Source organism: Oncorhynchus keta, chromosome 9, assembly GCF_023373465.1.
Source record: "Oncorhynchus keta strain PuntledgeMale-10-30-2019 chromosome 9, Oket_V2, whole genome shotgun sequence".
Lineage (NCBI taxonomy): Eukaryota > Metazoa > Chordata > Actinopteri > Salmoniformes > Salmonidae > Oncorhynchus > Oncorhynchus keta.
The window spans coordinates 45,326,084-45,342,649 of record NC_068429.1 but is presented as its reverse complement, the minus strand read 5'-3'; the positions used below and the strand labels follow the sequence as shown (position 1 = coordinate 45,342,649).

The 16,566-nt window shown below is 43.8% G+C and overlaps 1 protein-coding gene across 2 annotated transcripts; it reads left to right on the top strand.

The window, feature by feature from the left end:
- The first annotated feature begins 4,292 nt into the window (after positions 1-4,292).
- LOC118387928 (uncharacterized protein KIAA2026) lies at positions 4,293-16,509 on the top strand. 2 transcript variants are annotated; one of them, XM_035776772.2, is made up of 8 exons: positions 4,293-6,450; positions 7,653-7,853; positions 9,190-10,781; positions 10,956-11,014; positions 11,164-11,262; positions 11,553-11,668; positions 11,771-11,949; positions 12,184-16,509. In XM_035776772.2, the coding sequence occupies exons 1-8, from the start codon at positions 5,759-5,761 to the stop codon at positions 15,678-15,680; spliced, it is 6,435 nt and encodes a 2,144-aa protein (XP_035632665.1). In that variant the 5' UTR covers positions 4,293-5,758; the 3' UTR covers positions 15,681-16,509. The 2 variants fall into 2 exon arrangements, with proteins under 2 accessions (XP_035632665.1, XP_035632666.1); XM_035776773.2 differs by having other exon boundaries at positions 4,294-6,450; positions 11,164-11,253.
- The last annotated feature ends 57 nt before the right edge of the window (positions 16,510-16,566 follow it).

Sequence of the window (16,566 nt, the reverse complement as noted above, 5' to 3'; positions counted from 1 at the left end):
TACCTGGCTGGTTAAACTGTAAACTCTCCTTCCAGACTCCCATTAAGCATCTCCAATCCAAAATTAAATCTAGAATCGGCTTCCTATATCGCAACAAAGCATCCTTCACTCATGCTGCCAAACATACCCTCGTAAAACTGACCATCCTACCAATCCTCGACTTCGGTGATGTCATCTATAAAATAGCCTCCAACACTCTACTAAACAAACTGGATGCAGTCTATCACAGTGCCATCCGTTTTGTCACCAAAGCCCCATACACTACCCACCATTGCGACCTGTACGCTCTCGTTGGTTGGCCATCGCTTCATACTCGTCGCCAAACCCACTGGCTACAGGTTATCTACAAGTCTCTGCTAGGTAAAGCCCAGCCTTATCTCAACTCACTGGTCACCATAGCAGCACCCACTCATAGCACGCGCTCCAGCAGGTATATCTCACTGGTCACCCCCAAAGCCAATTCCTCCTTTGGTCGTCGTTCCTTCCAGTTCTCTGCTGCCCATGACTGGAACGAATTGCAAAAATCTCTGAAGCTGGAGACTCACATCTCCCTCACTAGCTATAAGCACCAGCTGTCATAGCAGTTTACAGATCACTGCACCTGTACTTAGCCTATCTGTAAACAGCCCATCGACCTACCTCATCCCCATACTGGTATTTATTTATTTATTTTGCTCCTTTGCACCCCAGTATCTCTACATGCACATTCATCTTCTGCCGATCTACCATTCCAGTGTTTAATTGCTATATTGTAATTACTTCGCCACCATGGCCTATTTATTTCCTTAACATAACTTACCTAATTTGCACTCACTGTATATAGATGTTTTTTTTTGTTTTGTTCTACTGTATTATTGACTGTATGTTTTGTTTATTCCATGTGTAACTCTGTGTTGTATGAGTCGAATTGCTATGCTTTATCTTGGCCAGGTCGCAGTTGCAAATGAAAATTTGTTCTCAACTAGCCTATCTGGTTAAATAAAGGTGAAAAAAAAAAACATGACTGTGTTTCTATATCCTGCCTTAGTATAGGGTCTTGAGATTAAATAGGCTATTATGTCATGCTCCTGTCACATAGCTATACTGTACAAACTCTTTTTAAAAAAAATGGTTCCAAAAGGGTTCTTTGGCTGTCCCCATAGGAAAACCCTTTTTGGTTTCAGATAGAACCCTTTTGGGTTCCATGCAATGACATACATAAATCCTGGATTGCGGATTCTTCTATTCTATTATTATTATTATTATTATTATTCTGTATGTATTGGCTTTGAAGGCACCAGTTGGCCATATTGGCACTCCCTGGTAGCTGCAGTCACCCTATTACATGTTTAAAGTATACAATTACATTTATTTAAGTATTTTGTGATGTAGTGGGGACGACAGCAGCATTAGTACTCTCTAAAAAAAAACGAAAATGTTTTAATATATTTTTTTCATTTTGATCTTTATCTCACATAAATTTAAAAGTATGAATTAAGGTGTCTGTCATATAACCAACGTGTCAAAAATGAATGTAGACATTAATACATTCATCTATATAGCATCCAATTATTTATTTATTTTATCATTGAGGAGTATTATGAAGGCTGCGCGGTGGCTTCAATTACAGCGCCCCCTGTCAGTCATCTAGGGTTTATACACATCATTGGTTCCATGTAGAACCCTGTGTTGAAAGTGTTCCACCTGGTACCCAAAAGCGTTCTACATGGAACCAAAAAGGGTTATTTAAATGGTTATCCTATGGGGACAACCGAAAACCCGTTTTAGGTTCTAGATAGCACCTTCTTTTTAAAAAGGGGGGGGAAAAGTGTACCCATCTGTCATAAGCGACCGGTCTATTTACATACGAGCATGGTTGGCTATGGCTTTTGAATGGGCGATGGATAAACGGTATTCTAATATTCGTCGTGTAGCGGGAATAAACCAGCCATATCAGAAAAGGAGAGACATGCCCTGAAATATGATTATGATTTAGGCCTAAATAATAAAAGTAAAATAAATATGTTAGGCGACATTTTGCTATGCGATCTTCTTGGCAAGTTTTCTCATTAGACCTACGTTTTTATCAGCCTACAATTATTATAATTCCCGTGCACCAATCTTTGCTTGCAATACAATTGATCAACCAATAAAAGCTGTGCATACGCATGGTCTGAGATTTGCGTGGAAATATCCATACTTTCCAGTCAGTTCAGCGGTGATAAGTGGAGAAAGTCAAAGTTGCTGGTCCATAATAATATTATGAGATAGCAATTTTGCATATATAACAAGGCAGTTAGAAATGCTAATTGGATCACCCCAGTTTCTAATTTGATCACGATTAATCAGAATAATTCGAGAGTGCTCTTCTCGACCATTGAGGCCTGATAAATCCTACCCCCGCAAACCTATGTGAACTTCACGCCACATATACATGTGATGAGTTTGCGGCATATTTCAGAGATAAGAAAACAAACATTAGTCTGGGTATCAGTCAACCAAGACCTGATGAGAAAGTTGATGGTATGTGCCGTAGTCTTCCATGCAAAGGCACTATGAATTGATTTTCCCTGGTTGACACAGACATGCTCAGGAAAGTGATATCACAATTGAAGCCTTCTGCGTGCCTTCTCGATACTTTCCTCACCACAAAACAGTTTTTAATTGCATATCTGAAGAAGTGCAAGCTATTGTTAATCACTTCACAGGCATTTTCCCACTGTACTAAAACTGCTATGGTGAAAATCCTTCTGATGAAAAGTAATCTAGATTATTCCGTTTTTTAGGCATTTTCGGCCAATCTCCAACCTTGCATTCTTCAGCAAAATTCTGGAGAATTTGGTGTTCAAACAGCTAAATGACAACTTTATTTCTGAAAAACTCCAATCTGGTTTTCATGCACAACACAGCACAGAGCCTTAGTTAAAGTGCTAAAGTATTTTAGAGCCAACATAGATGCCAACATGCTCTCTATCCTTGTAATCTTAGATTTAAATGCTACATTCGATACTGTTGACCATGATGTCCTTCGGGACAGACTGGAGAGGTGGGTTGGTCTCTCCTGTTCAGTTCTAAATTGGTTTAGGACCTATTTAACCAGTTGAGAGTTTTTTGTCACCCTTGGTGAACATAACTCAGAGAAAATACATATCATATGTGGAGTTCCACAAGGTTCGATTTTGGGTCTGGTACTGTTCGGTTTATATATGGTAAAAAACCTAGGTGTTATTTTTGGATTATGAACAAAATTTCGAATCACACATTAGGAATGTGATCAAAATAGTTTACCACCTGAGGAACATTTCCAAGGTACAGCCTTTTCTCTGATACAGAGAGACTCATCCACGCTTTTATTAGAAGCAGGCTTGACTACTGTATTGCTCTCCTGTCTGGTCTTCCCAAGAAAGCCATTGGTCAACTGCTAAACATACAGAATGCTGCAGCACGGGTACTGACCAAGACCAGACAGAGAGCACACATTACACCAGGTCTCTGCACTGGCTGCATGTGAGTTTTATAATTCATTTTAAGATGATTCTATTGGTTTCATCATCCACACATGTCAGACATGCTTTTAAGTTATGTACCCAGTAGGGTAGGTCCCTCAGGTCCCCTGGTACTGGCCTTTTAACTATCCAAAAGCCTAGGACCAAGAGGCATGGAGAGGCAGCCTTTAGTTAGTATTCCCCCAGCCTCTGGAATAGCCTGCCAGAGAACCTGAGGGTGGTTGAAACTGTGGACATATTTAAAAGAGATCTCAAAACACATATTTGTTTGCTTTTCCTTAGATAGTTTTTTAGTTGTTCAGTTCTTTTTTTAATCTTATGTTTGTTGTGTAGTAAATATTTAAGCTTTTATTTTCATCGTTTTTTTCATGTAAAGCACATTGCATTCCATTCCATGTCTGAAATGTGCTGTCTAAATAAAGCTTTGGTTTGATTTGATAAATACCAAGCTTTTCAGGAAAACTGGTGCACGCAAAGTCTGTATTTTTTTGTGCACACACACTTTTGTTACATTTACATTACATTTAAGTCATTTAGCAGACGCTCTTATCCAGAGCGACTTACAAATGTTGTTAAATGAGGCTCCAGGGTGCATATGTCAACCGCTATGAACTGATGAAGCTTGACTGACCCCACTGAACCATCTAAATTATTGGTCAATTTGCCATCAGCCTCACGTGAATTGCACATGGAAAAACTGACATGCTTTTCTTCTGTTGATGAAAAAAAAAACTCAGAAACCAATTTTAACAGGATAGGTGAGAAGTGTAGTGAGCATTATCTACCATATTACTCTCCAGTCAAGGGTAGGCAGGTAGCCGAGTGGTTAGAGCGTTGGGCCAGTAACCGGAAGATTGCTGGATCGAATCCCCGAGTTGATAAGGTAGCAATCTGTCGTTCTGAACAACTCGATTAACATCGGCTTTATATTGCCCGATGCAAATAAATGTAATATCTACGTTATGAAACCCAAATAATTTATTTTTTAATTTTTAACCCAAATAAAATGTGACACGCGACTACGTCAGGGTGCACCGCACTGAGGAGGTTGCGAAGAAACAACGTTCGGGGAATATTTTGATAGCATAGCCTCTCGACTCTAGTGTAACCGAACCGCTAGCTACTTAACTTTGGAGACCGTTTAGTTGACTGAGATAGCAAAATCGCTACAATTATGAAGCTACTTTGTCATTAGCTAGTTAAAGTTTGTTTGAGAAATGTTCGAGTTCATTTACATGAATCGTTAGCTAACGTGGGCTAGCTACCAGCTACATAGCAAGCTTTATCTTGCCGAATCGCTCTTATCTTTCTGACTAAGTTTGTTTCGTTGGCTCATCATAGCAAGGATTCATTGCTGTGTTGCCTAACTTTCCTGTAAATCACAGTATTTTCCCTACTAACGCTGCTGCGGACAGTACAGACGCAGGCCTTTGATTGGAAACAATGAGCTCGGATAGAGGAGACAGCCAACGACGGCTTGCTAACAATTTGGCTACTACTGTAGTAGCTTGTATTGGAGGCGAACTGAAGTCGCAGATTGTTGGGGTAGCTACTGTAATGGCCTTGTAAGTTCAGATATATTTCTCCATCCTGTAGACTACCGGTCCCATCATAACGTACCAAACTAAGAAAAGGAAGACCAATAGCTAGCTAACGTTAGCAAATGTTGAAATTCACTTCACTTTGTTTAGCTATTATGTTAACTGCTTGCTTGCTGTCATCCTTACCGGTTAGCCAGTGAACTTGGCTACTGTTAATCGTTTGCTAGATAGTTTGTGGTGGATCGGTTAACTAAATAAACCCCACATAACTAACATTATTCGTTCATTTAGTTATCAAAATTAACGCCAACATAACATTTCTCAGAATGTCCCGTTAACCAACTAGTAGCTAGCTAGCACTAGCCAAGGCATGTTGGCTAGCTACAGTATCCAGCTGGTCGCTAACTTACTGGCAGCTACGTTAGCTGACTTGAAGTTAGTTACCACTGATACTGTATTGTCAACTCTATTGCACTTGCCGGTGAATGTTTTTAAGAGTCAAACAAGGAAGGACTAGCTCGCCAAGTTATGTATGTGACACTAATGTAATTGTCAGGAGATAATATCCACTACCAATTGTGCGAGCTGCTTTTCAAAGATGGCAACAAAGCGTACTAACGTTATGCTACTGCTGCGGTCAGCTAGCTAGCAAGGTTATCCAATAAAAGTGGGACAGTTTTAGTCAGTTGGTTAGCTAGCTACGCCCTATTGAAATACAGGGCTGCCAGCAACATGAAAGTGCAAACTGAAACCTGCAACCCAGCCAAGGTCCCACAAAACGACATGTCAGACAAAAGGGACAGCCACCACAGTCATTTTTTCCCTCTCAACCAAGACTGTCGGAGTGAACTGTGTTCAGGATCTCAGCAGCAGAAAGTTCACCTTGTATCATCATCAGACTCAAAGTGGCACAGCACTCAATGCAGCAGGCTAGTCACTGAAGGACTCAGCAACGGAACCTCCCTGGAGAATGTAAATGTTCTTTCCCACGGTAGTTCTACCAATGATTTTGCACTAAGACATGGGGTGCCTGAAATCTCAAATGACCTGTCATTACCTGAGGTCTACATACCTACCACAGTTAGAGTTGAAGAAGACCTTAGCTATGAGTTACAGCAAGCCTATAGGATATTTCACGGGTTTCTCCTGGAAAAGCACAAAGGCATTACGACTCCATTCTTGCACCCCATCGGCTTCAAGGACCACACTGACAGGGCCGAGGGTCAACTTAAGCAGTCCATGTGTTTCAGAAGGATGGAGGAGAAGTTTGTTAGCCGGGAGTATGAAACCATCACAGAGTTTGTGGCAGACTTCAGGCTGATGTTAGAGAACTGCTACAGGCACCATGGGGTCGACCACTGGATTTCTAAACAGGCGCAGAAATTGGAAATTATGCTTGAGCAGAAGTTGACACTGCTGTCAAGGTAAGAAAGTGCAAGCCTTGCATAAATACACTACCGTTCAAAAGTTTGGGGTCACTTAGAAATGCCCTTGTTTGTTTTTTTTAAGAAACACTTTTTTGTCCATTAAAATAACATCAAATTGATCAGAAATACAGTGTAGACATTGTTAATTTTTATTCTACCTTTATTTAACTAGGCAAGTCAGTTAAGAACAAATTCTTATTTTCAATGATGGCCTACGAACAGTGGGTTAACTGCCCTGTTCAGGGGTAGAACGACAGATTTGTACCTTGTCAGCTCAGGGATTTGAACTTGCAACATTTCAGTTACTAGTCCAACACTCTAACTAGGCTATGCTATTGTAGCTGGAAATGGCAGATTTCTTATGGAAAATCTACATAGGCCCATTATCAGCAACCACTCCTGTGTTCCAATGGCACATTGTGTTAGCTAATCAAGGTTTATCGTTTTAAAAGGCAAATTGATCATTAGAAAAGTCTTTATCAATTATGTTAGCACAGCTGAAAACTGTTGTTCTGATTAAATAATCAATAAAACTGGCCTTCTTTAGACTAGTTGAGTATCTGGGGCATCAGCATTTGTGGGTTTGATTACAGGCTCATTCACACTGGGAATGTGATGAAATAAGTAAAAGCTGAAATAAATAATTCCCTTTACTATTATTCTTGACATTTTACATTCTTAAAATAAAGTGGTGATCCTAACTGACCTAAATCAGGGAATCTTTTCTAGGATTAAATGTCAGGAATTGTGAAAAATTGAGGTTAAATGTATTTGGTTAAGGTGTATATAAACTTCTGACTTCAACTGTAGATATTCCATAAAAAGTTTCCAGCTAGAATAGTCATTGAAAACATTAACAATGTCTACACTGCATTTCTGATCAATTTGATGTTATTTTAATGGACAAATAATGTGCTTTTCTTTAAAAAAACAAGGACATTTGAAAGTGACCCCAAACTTTTGGAAAATGGTGTACATTCATTACAAAGCCTACATATTGTACATAGGCTACATTCATTCACACTTAACACACATTCAATGATATTGATTTGCTGCTGTAAGTAGTAACAAAAAAACAACACTTATTTTATTACATAATTTAACCTTTGACATCAGTAGTGTTTGTTTGATCCATGACCCATGAAACTACTGAGACCCTAACCCTATGATGCTCTGTTTGTATCAACCTGCCCAACCAGGATGCTGCGAGAGAAGACCACTCTGGCGGTGACCTCCAAGGGTCGTTTCGGGACAGAGGATGAGAGGGGGCCTGTGGGCACCTCAACCAGACGGAGGTCCGTGCCTCGCAGCCTGGCAACTATAACAGTGGGGGGAAATGAGTCCATCATGATCCAGGCACTCAGGCTGGAGGAGCAGCAGAAAGCCAAGGAAGAGAAGAGGTTAGATATGAATGAAATGTAATGCTACAGTGCCCGAGGCTAAGGCCTGGTCAGGCAGATGTTGGGTTTTCTATGTCCCGATTCCCTCCACGGTCAAAATAAAAACAAACAAATTCCATAGACTACTTAATCCAATGACACTATACATACAGGATTACAAAAACAAGTTTTATAATATTTCATTCTAATTCCGTGTATGACTATATCAAAGATGTGGCTGTGATTGTTAGACTCAGTTTTTAGTAGTTCCATTTGATTTCAAAAACTTTGAGCACACTCCTTCCAAGTACATTTTTGGACCTGAATGCCAAAACATTTAGGAGATTGAGGTGCTCAAAGTGGATCTATTTGGCATATCCTACCATTGAGACATCCATGTCTTCATCACTGGGAAATATAAACGGTTGAGTTTGGTGTCATTTAAAAGCTTACGAACACGGATGCCAGATTATTTGATCATTTCTTGAAAAGTGAACTTTAATTTTCACATGTTGTAATTTAGACCCTATTTTGAGACTGCATACTGGTGAATGCAGGGTGGATGTCATTTCAACCATATAAATATAATGGGCATATCCCTTCAGACCACTGCAATTTAGCTGGTACATAATTTACATTTGAATTGAATTAACATTTTAAAGTCCAATTAGTACCACAAAGATGGCTGCCGGTCCACCCACTATCAAATGTCAACTTAAATGGTAGAAGTGGTCAGAAAGTAGCTTTATATCACGCCCAGGCTCTGTCGTAACCGGCCGCGACCGGGAGGTCCGTGGGGCAACGCACAATTGGCCTAGCGTTGTCTGGGTTAGAGAGGGTTTGGCCGGTAGGGATATCCTTGTCTCATCGCGCACCAGCGATTCCTCTGGGTTGGATGCGCGCTGTGTTAAGAAGCAGTGCGGCTTGGTTGGGTTGTGTATCGGAGGACGCATGACTTTCAACCTTCGTCTTTCCCGAGCCCGTACGGGAGTTGTAGCGATAAGACAAGATAGTAGCTACTAAACAATTGGATACCACAAAATTGGGGAGAAAAAGGGGGTAAAATTTAAAATAAATAAAAAAGAAAGTAGCTTTTTGAACCTGAATGCCAAAACATTTAGGAGATACAGGTGCTAAAAGTTGGCTCATTTTGCATATCCTAGTATGAAACATCTGTCTTCACTGGAAAAAATACAAGGTTGAGTTTGATATCATTTAAAAGCTTACGAACAGGGTTGTCAAACTATTGTATAGAATGTTTTGTTCAAATCAAAAGTGGTGCAGTCAGAAAGTGATTGAAATGAAATGGAATGACCCATATCTGCTTCATCAACTCATCCTTCATTTCTGATTTTAGGCAGCGGGAGCTGGAGAAGAAGGAGGCGGAGGAAAACTCAGCCAAGGAAGTAGAGGAGTGGGAGCGCAGTCTTCTCTCCCAGGTGGCCCAGAATCCCGTGAAAACCTTGTGGGAACTCCCTGCCATCGGCCACTTCCTCTGCCTGGCCCAGGCAGCTCTCAACCTCCCAGAGATAGTGTTCTTTGAGCTGGAGCGGTGTCTTCTCATGCCTCGCTGCAGCGTCTTCCTCTCCAAGATCATGAGTTCACTTCTCTGCCAGCCCCAGAGGAGAGGGATGCTCCACCGCCGCCCAGCCCTCACATACCGCCGCTGGGAGTCCGAGCTGCGTCAGAGGGTGCAGGGCTGGTACTATGCTATGGGTACAGCGGAGGATCAGGGCTGGATGGCTGAGCAGCTCGGCCTCTCCCATCAGTTCTTCAGGACGACTGGGGAGGTTAGTCCCCTGGAGGAGAACCCCTTCCACCTCTTACCCTTCATTCAACGTGTGTGGCTGCTCAAAGGCCTGTGTGACAATGTGTATGAGACCCAGAAGGATGTGCAGGACGCTGTGCTGGGCCAGCCCATCCACGAGTGCCGCGAGTCCATCCTGGGCTATGATGGGAATGAGAACGCCTATATCCACTTCCCGCATTTCTGCGGGGCGGACCTGCGTATCTACTGCCAGAGTGCCAGCATGCCCCCGGACTTCCCCTTTCCAGCTGTCTGGGTCAAGCGGGTGGAGCCTGAAGAGGGAATATCAGAGGACTCGGACGAGCAGAAGGACTCTGAGCGTCTGGTTTCCATGGAGACGGAGGACTATGAGGAGAAACCTGGTTCTGACAGAATGAGTGGGGGTAGGATTAAAGGGCAGAATGGGGGCACAAGCAGGGGTGGGCAGTTTCACACGTGGGGAAAGGAGGAGGATGAGGACTCTTCTGTTTCTGTAGAGGATGGTGATGAGGAGGACTATAAGCTTCAACAGAACAGACACACTGGCTCTTCTACTCCCTCCTCACATATCAAGGACTTTGTGGGCAGAGGGTGTGTGAAGAAAAAGCCACAGGAAGTGGAATATAGGCCTGATAGACTCCAGGTGAAACAGGAAGAGGGGTCGGACTCATCCTCCTCTGGGTCATCCTCAGAGTCATGTGAGACGCGTCTCAGTGCGGGGGAACACAGCTATACGGGCAAGTTCCCTGCTCTCCCTGGTGAGATAACAGGTAGGCCTAGTGTGGCTGTACCAATGAGACAGACTGATGTTAAAGTCGACGGGGACAAAGTCACTGAGGGGCTGAGGCCATGTCCAAAATGTGTCTCCAGAATGGGGGCAAAGTCAGAGGACAATCATCGCTGCCGTTGTGCCAAGAACAAGGCATCAACAACCTCAGCTTCTGGGGCTGGCCACACCCGCAAGGTGAACTTGACAGAGGATAACATGGACAGGATTCGGGCCAAGAAAAAGAAAAGGAAAAAAAAGAGGGAGGTACGTGCAGCAGGTGGACAGCGCAGACCAGACAGGACCCGACTCTGCAAGGCCAAGGCAGCTAAATCCACCCTCCAGAGAGTTGCTACCAACATCAAGAAAAAGGACAAGAGAAAAAAACGCAAAATAGGTGGGTAAAATAACTTTCTGCTTTGCACATTACTCCTGTCTTCGTACATCAAGCTTTTGCAGTTGTTTGGCCAAATTATGTAAAACCCGTCAAGAGACTGTTTGTTTAAAATGAATTCAAATGCTTTGGCTGATTGATGTCTTAATTACTCAGTAACATAATATTATTTCTCAGCGGGAAAAAAGCTGTCTTCAAAGAAGAAACCTCAACTCTCAGTTGAACACGGATTTAGGGTAAGCCCCACAGTTTTTCACAAGTTTTTGTTGTTGTATTGTTGTAATGCAAAATACGGAATAGGAATTAATATGCTATTTGAATCCATGCATGCTGATTTGTCTTTCTCCTTCTCTTCCCCATCTGCCTCTCTACGCTCTTAATCCAGTTGGTGTGCACCAGTCTAGAGGAGCTGAGGGAACTCATCAGCAGGACAGAGGATGAGCTGGATGAGCTGGAGAGCACCAAAAAGAGATCTGTTAGTAAAGTAATAAATCATTTTTAAAAATTGTATTCTGGTTTGACTATACCGTGTCAAAAAAGCATTATTTACAGAAACAACGTTTACACACGGTATGGGTGGATTACATCGATACAATGTAATTTTTTTTTAAATAAATAAAAAATGAATGATGGAGGGAACACATTTCTATAGCTTGTCTACTATGGGAGTATACGGCATCGAGAATAAGAGGGGGAATACGAACTACAGTGGTTAATGCTTTCAAGCATTGGGTTTGTTTATTCTTGACGTCATGTGTTTTAATGGTTTAACAGGAAAGGTGGTATTTCAGGAGAGAAGCTGTGAAAGACCTGCACATCACTCTCATTAGGCTGCTCAACGAGCTCTCCCCATGGGAACCCAAACTGGTCAAGGCTTTCCATAGGAACAGGTAAGGCACTTGCCTGAAGGCAGTTATATTAACCTAAAAGCTGTGTCCGGCAAAAACACATAACTGTCTCCCCGATGCCTGTTATGTCATCTGTCCCCACAGGCTACGTTTAAAAAAGGATTATGATGACTTCAAAAAGCACCCCGACTGTGACAACTTTGTCAGAGAGGAGTGGGTGGCAGAGGATGTGGACAGAAGCACAGGTGACGACACTAGACTGACTGAAGAGGAGGAACTGCAACAGCAGGACCAGACAGTTCAGAGAATTCTGTGGACAGGAGGTAAATTGTGCTTTATTTGTTGCTACAACTGAATAATAAATCACAGGAGCAGCATATACTAAGGAGGTAGTGTGTTGAACCTGCACCCTCTTGGTTAAGTCGTTAATTGTAATAGAGAATGTGTTCTTAATAATTGATCTAGTTAAATGTTAAATATGCATTGAAACCACATAATACAAATTGTCAGGGCATTTTAGAATTAAGACGTTGTACTTTTTGTTGGTGTTTTTGCAGAGGACTCAGAGGCATTGAGAGGCAGCTTCACCGTGGTAACCAGACAAGAGATGTTGACCTTGGATGAGCATAGACCGTCCACTCGGGGCTTGAAGCGCCTGCACAGCGGTATAGACGAGGACCCAAGTCCCATTAAGAGAGGCAGGCTTGGCAGTAACGAGATGACAACTTCTCCTGAAGGATCAGAAATGGAAAACCGACCCAGGGAAACAAATCCAGCAGCACAGCTGGCTGGAGAGACAAGCCCAGTTGTTGTAACACCTATGGTTGGTTTCCAAAGGGCCTACAAGCCTGTTCAACTACATACCCTGCTGGCTAAGAGTGTAGGGAATAAAGTGACCTTAATTCATCATCAGCCTGGTACAGGTGTTATCTGCCATGTTGGTCAGGCACAAAGCAAGGACTGTGCTTCTTCCATGCAAGCTACCAAACTTCAACCTTCTTTACCACAAAGCTCTCGATACCTACCACGAGCAACAACACCAACATCTAAACACTCACAGATGGTCCATACCACGCCCATACCAAAGAGCCCCATACAGGTTGTATACAAGATACCTGAGGGCATGGGTCTGGTCAGGAAAGATGGGAGCCCTGTGAAAATCGAAGTACAGCCAATCCTGGACCAGAAAACAGGGAATAAGATAATGCAACGAGTGGTCATCCTGCCATCGAACATGCTCATTCAAAAGTCGGAGGATAAAAGTCTGCCGCAGCAACTAAGGACTCTCCAGGTCCCAGCCTTCAAAGATTCCACTCCACAGTCACAAAGCTCTGGGTTCACCATGCCTCAACGTCATGCCAACCGGATCCTAACACCCTCAACTACCATCTCTCCTAGGTTGCAGACATCTCAAACTCCAGGTTACAAGGTTGTCCAACTCCCTGGTTGCAAAGCAAGTAGCACTACCCAAAATGTTATACCAAATAGATCCAACCCCGTCAGTGCGGCATCTACTGATTCATGCAAACCTCCGGACCGTAAGCAAGAGCTGAAGACTGTGTGCATCAGGGACTCGCAGTCCATTCTAGTCACCACTAGGGGGGGCAACACTGGCGTTGTCAAGGTGCAGTCATCTGACCAGAGTAGACCTGGTTCGATACCTGCCAGGCCTGTCATCACCATCTCTCCACAGTTCAAAGCCTTCCTCGTGTCCAAGACGTTTCCACCTGCTGCCACTACAGTCCCTGTGGTCACCAGCTCACCTGTAGCCCAGTCGCGATCAGGACCTTCACTGTTACGGTCTTCAACTGTCACAAGTTCAACAACTACACGCCAGTCTCCGATCACTGCTGTCATTCCAATGGCCACAAGTCAGACCGCGAGTTCTGATGTTAACGTTGCTGTAAACCAGGGCTGCACTGTTTCATCTAGACTAGCTGTTAACGCACAGCTACTTAAAAGCATTGTCACTGTACCTGGTAAACCAGCAGGTGCCACCCAGACGTCTCTGGTCCAGTGTGTCAACAAACCTGTTCTGAAAAGGGTAGGTCCAGATGAAAAGTGTAGGTCCCCCCCATTCACAAAGTTCATCCTGGTCTCTCCCTCCTCAAACATCACGTCTGTGGCTGCAACCAAAGTCACTTCCACCACGGCTCCCTCTGCTCTTCCAGGTCAAAGTTTCATGTTTATCAGCCAATCACCATCTACAGGTAATCCAAAACCGGCATCATCAGTGTCTGGACCCACCACACAATCCCCGACCATGTCGATACCCACTGATGCAATGAAGATCGGACTCAACCTCGGTCAAGCTATTGGCAGCGCTAACTTCAGAGCTTTGAATAAGGTCCAGAGCATCAATCTGCTTCCAGGTTCTCAGATAAGGCTACCACAGCAGGCAAACCTTTGCAGGCCAGTTAGTGCACTCGCACAATCTACTTTAAAAAAAACATTTGTATCCGCCTCAAAGTCGGGCCTTCTTGCAACCCCATCGTCTCATATTGTCACTAGCACTGCACATTTCCCGTCCTCCACACTGCTGACTGGATCTCAACTACAAGGCATCCCTTCATCCTCTGTGATCCCCAATCGAATCAAGGTAGCTGGGCAGCCAGGGTCTTCTATAATCAGAGGTTTGATCTCCAGCAACACACCAGTGTCAGTCACTACACCGCTAAGCCCTGTCAAAACATCCCTCACATCACCGGCGCAGGTTTCTCAGTCTCAGAACTCTGTCGGTGTCGCCGCACCTGCTCAGATGCTAAGCACTCCACAGTCTCCAACTGCCCCTATATCCACTCAGCAGTCCTCTCCAGTACAGCCAGCTGGTAATACCAATCCTGTCTCCAGCACCATCACCACTTTGCAACAAAAGATTGTCATCAACACCACTGCTACTCTTGCAGGCGGCACGCAGATTCTCCTCAACAACACCCGCTTTGTTGTTCCTCCTCAAGGCCTTGGGCCTGGCCAGCATGTCCTCATAATCTCCAGCCCTGCCGTGCCTGTGGCAGCTCCTAGTCCCAGGGGAGCGATCCCAGCCACCGGTGTACCACAAGGGACAATGTTACCTGGGCTAGCCCTACCTGCACAAAGCCCCAGAATGGCCAGACCACCCGGGACACACCAGCCTCAACAAGCAGCACTTAGATCCCTAACCCTGGCAGCACCATCCACTGTGAAAGTTGGACCCACTATCCCTGTCTCTTTCACTGTCCCTCGCCAGATGGTGGCTGTTCGAGCCTCACTATCGCCCACCAGCACCACCACCAACAGTTCTCCACAAGTTTCACACTGGCTCCCTGCTCCGGCCACCATACACACTCATGTGGTTGCAGCTCCACATTTAACTCAACCTGAAGGGATGGGCAGCTTCTCACTCTCTTCCCTGCCAGGAAGTCCCAGCGCAGCTCAAATGGCAGGAGTTGCACAGAGCCCATCAAAACAGCTCCCTTTGCACACAGCACTTGGTGTCAACACACCACTCAAAGCACAGCAGCTTATGTCATTCATGCAACCTATGGGAGTAGTCTCCAGGTCCAGGACACAGGTGCTGCCGGCGGTAGCTGTTCCCCCAATAGGGAGCACTGTCTCCAGGATGCAGACTCTACCCGTGGCAACCATACCATCCATCGGGAGTGCTTTCAGTAGCAAACAGGCGTCTCCTGTGGCAACTGTGCCTCCATCCAACTGCACTATAATCATGACACCAGCACAACCTATCAGGACGGTAATGTCGGCAGAGACTATCCGCACGCCCACTGTTTTATCCAATCCTCAGCAGCAGCAAATACTGGGCCTGGGCAAGCCCCCTTTGCAGCCTTTACAGGCGCCTGCATCAGCAGTGCAAAAAACCAGCCCCACCACCAAGCTGCTAGTGAGTCCTGATGGTGCCGTTTTAAATTTGGCTAGAGGCCCTACCACCATCACAGGCCTGCCAGAGATGGCTAACAAGTCTTTGGCTGCGTTGGTTGTTACTCCTAACTCCACTGGGAGAGTGCCGTTGCCTAGCGCAAATCCTGCCAATCCCTTAATGCCTGCACAGGCTGAGTGAAGTGGACCTATCAAATGAAAGACGAGAGTTTGAAAGCCAGTACCAGTGTGATGTGATGAAGCAGACACATATTCCAGATAACTTTGTTCTGGACTGCTTTAGAACATTCTAGAATGTTTTTGGTAGAAGGTGGGGGGGGTTGGTTGAGAAACTGCCTGGTTGAGCTGCATTTTTACTTTGCATATCTGAGTGTGTTTTAAGCAATGCTAGATAAACTTTATAGTTGACTCAGTTTGCTCAAGAAATGTAGGTGGAAATGTATTTGTGATGGTTTTCTATTTCTTTAAGCTAACAGCATTTTGGGGTTGCCTTCTCACAAAGTTTAAATGTGAATTTGGACATTTTTAGTTTTTTAAAAACCTTTTCAAGGCCAGTAATACATATGTTGTAAATTGCTAGGATTGCAGGGTAGAGCAAATGGATTTGAATGTGATGGTAATACTTTTCATTGACATTGAATATAATTCTGAAATGATATCCATTTGAATTCCTTAGATTGGAACAGCACTTTTTTATTCTGTCTACCAGACTCTTCGGACTTTCCCCCAGACCTATTGTAGTATGTTCTTCAGATGTGTGTTGCCTACTCAAGAGGCAGGTCGGTGTACGTTGGTTCTCTTCCATTTCCAGCAACTATTTGGGACAAAATAGCATTTTACATGATTTGAAGTGCAACTTCTAAAATGATTTGTCGAAGCCCATATAAAACATTTTGGAAGTTATATTTATTTATTTTTCCTATCATAGATTTCTCAAAATATTTAGCGGGTACATTGTCATTGGATAACTGTGGACATGGAAATAAATGGTGCGACTGTCCTCCATAAGAGTTTTGTGGTGTTCATGTGAATTAGGCACTTGGTAAACTCAACTGTGTTTTTTAAAT

Bases quoted from the DNA above. Each gene is read 5' to 3' on its own strand.
- LOC118387928 (XM_035776772.2), top strand. From the start codon at position 5,759: ATGAAAGTGCAAACTGAAACCTGCAACCCAGCCAAGGTCCCACAAAAC. The intron at 7,854-9,189 runs GTTAGATATGAA...TTCTGATTTTAG, and splicing joins AAAGCCAAGGAAGAGAAGAG to GCAGCGGGAGCTGGAGAAGA. The intron at 11,015-11,163 runs GTAAGCCCCACA...CTCTTAATCCAG, and splicing joins CAGTTGAACACGGATTTAGG to TTGGTGTGCACCAGTCTAGA.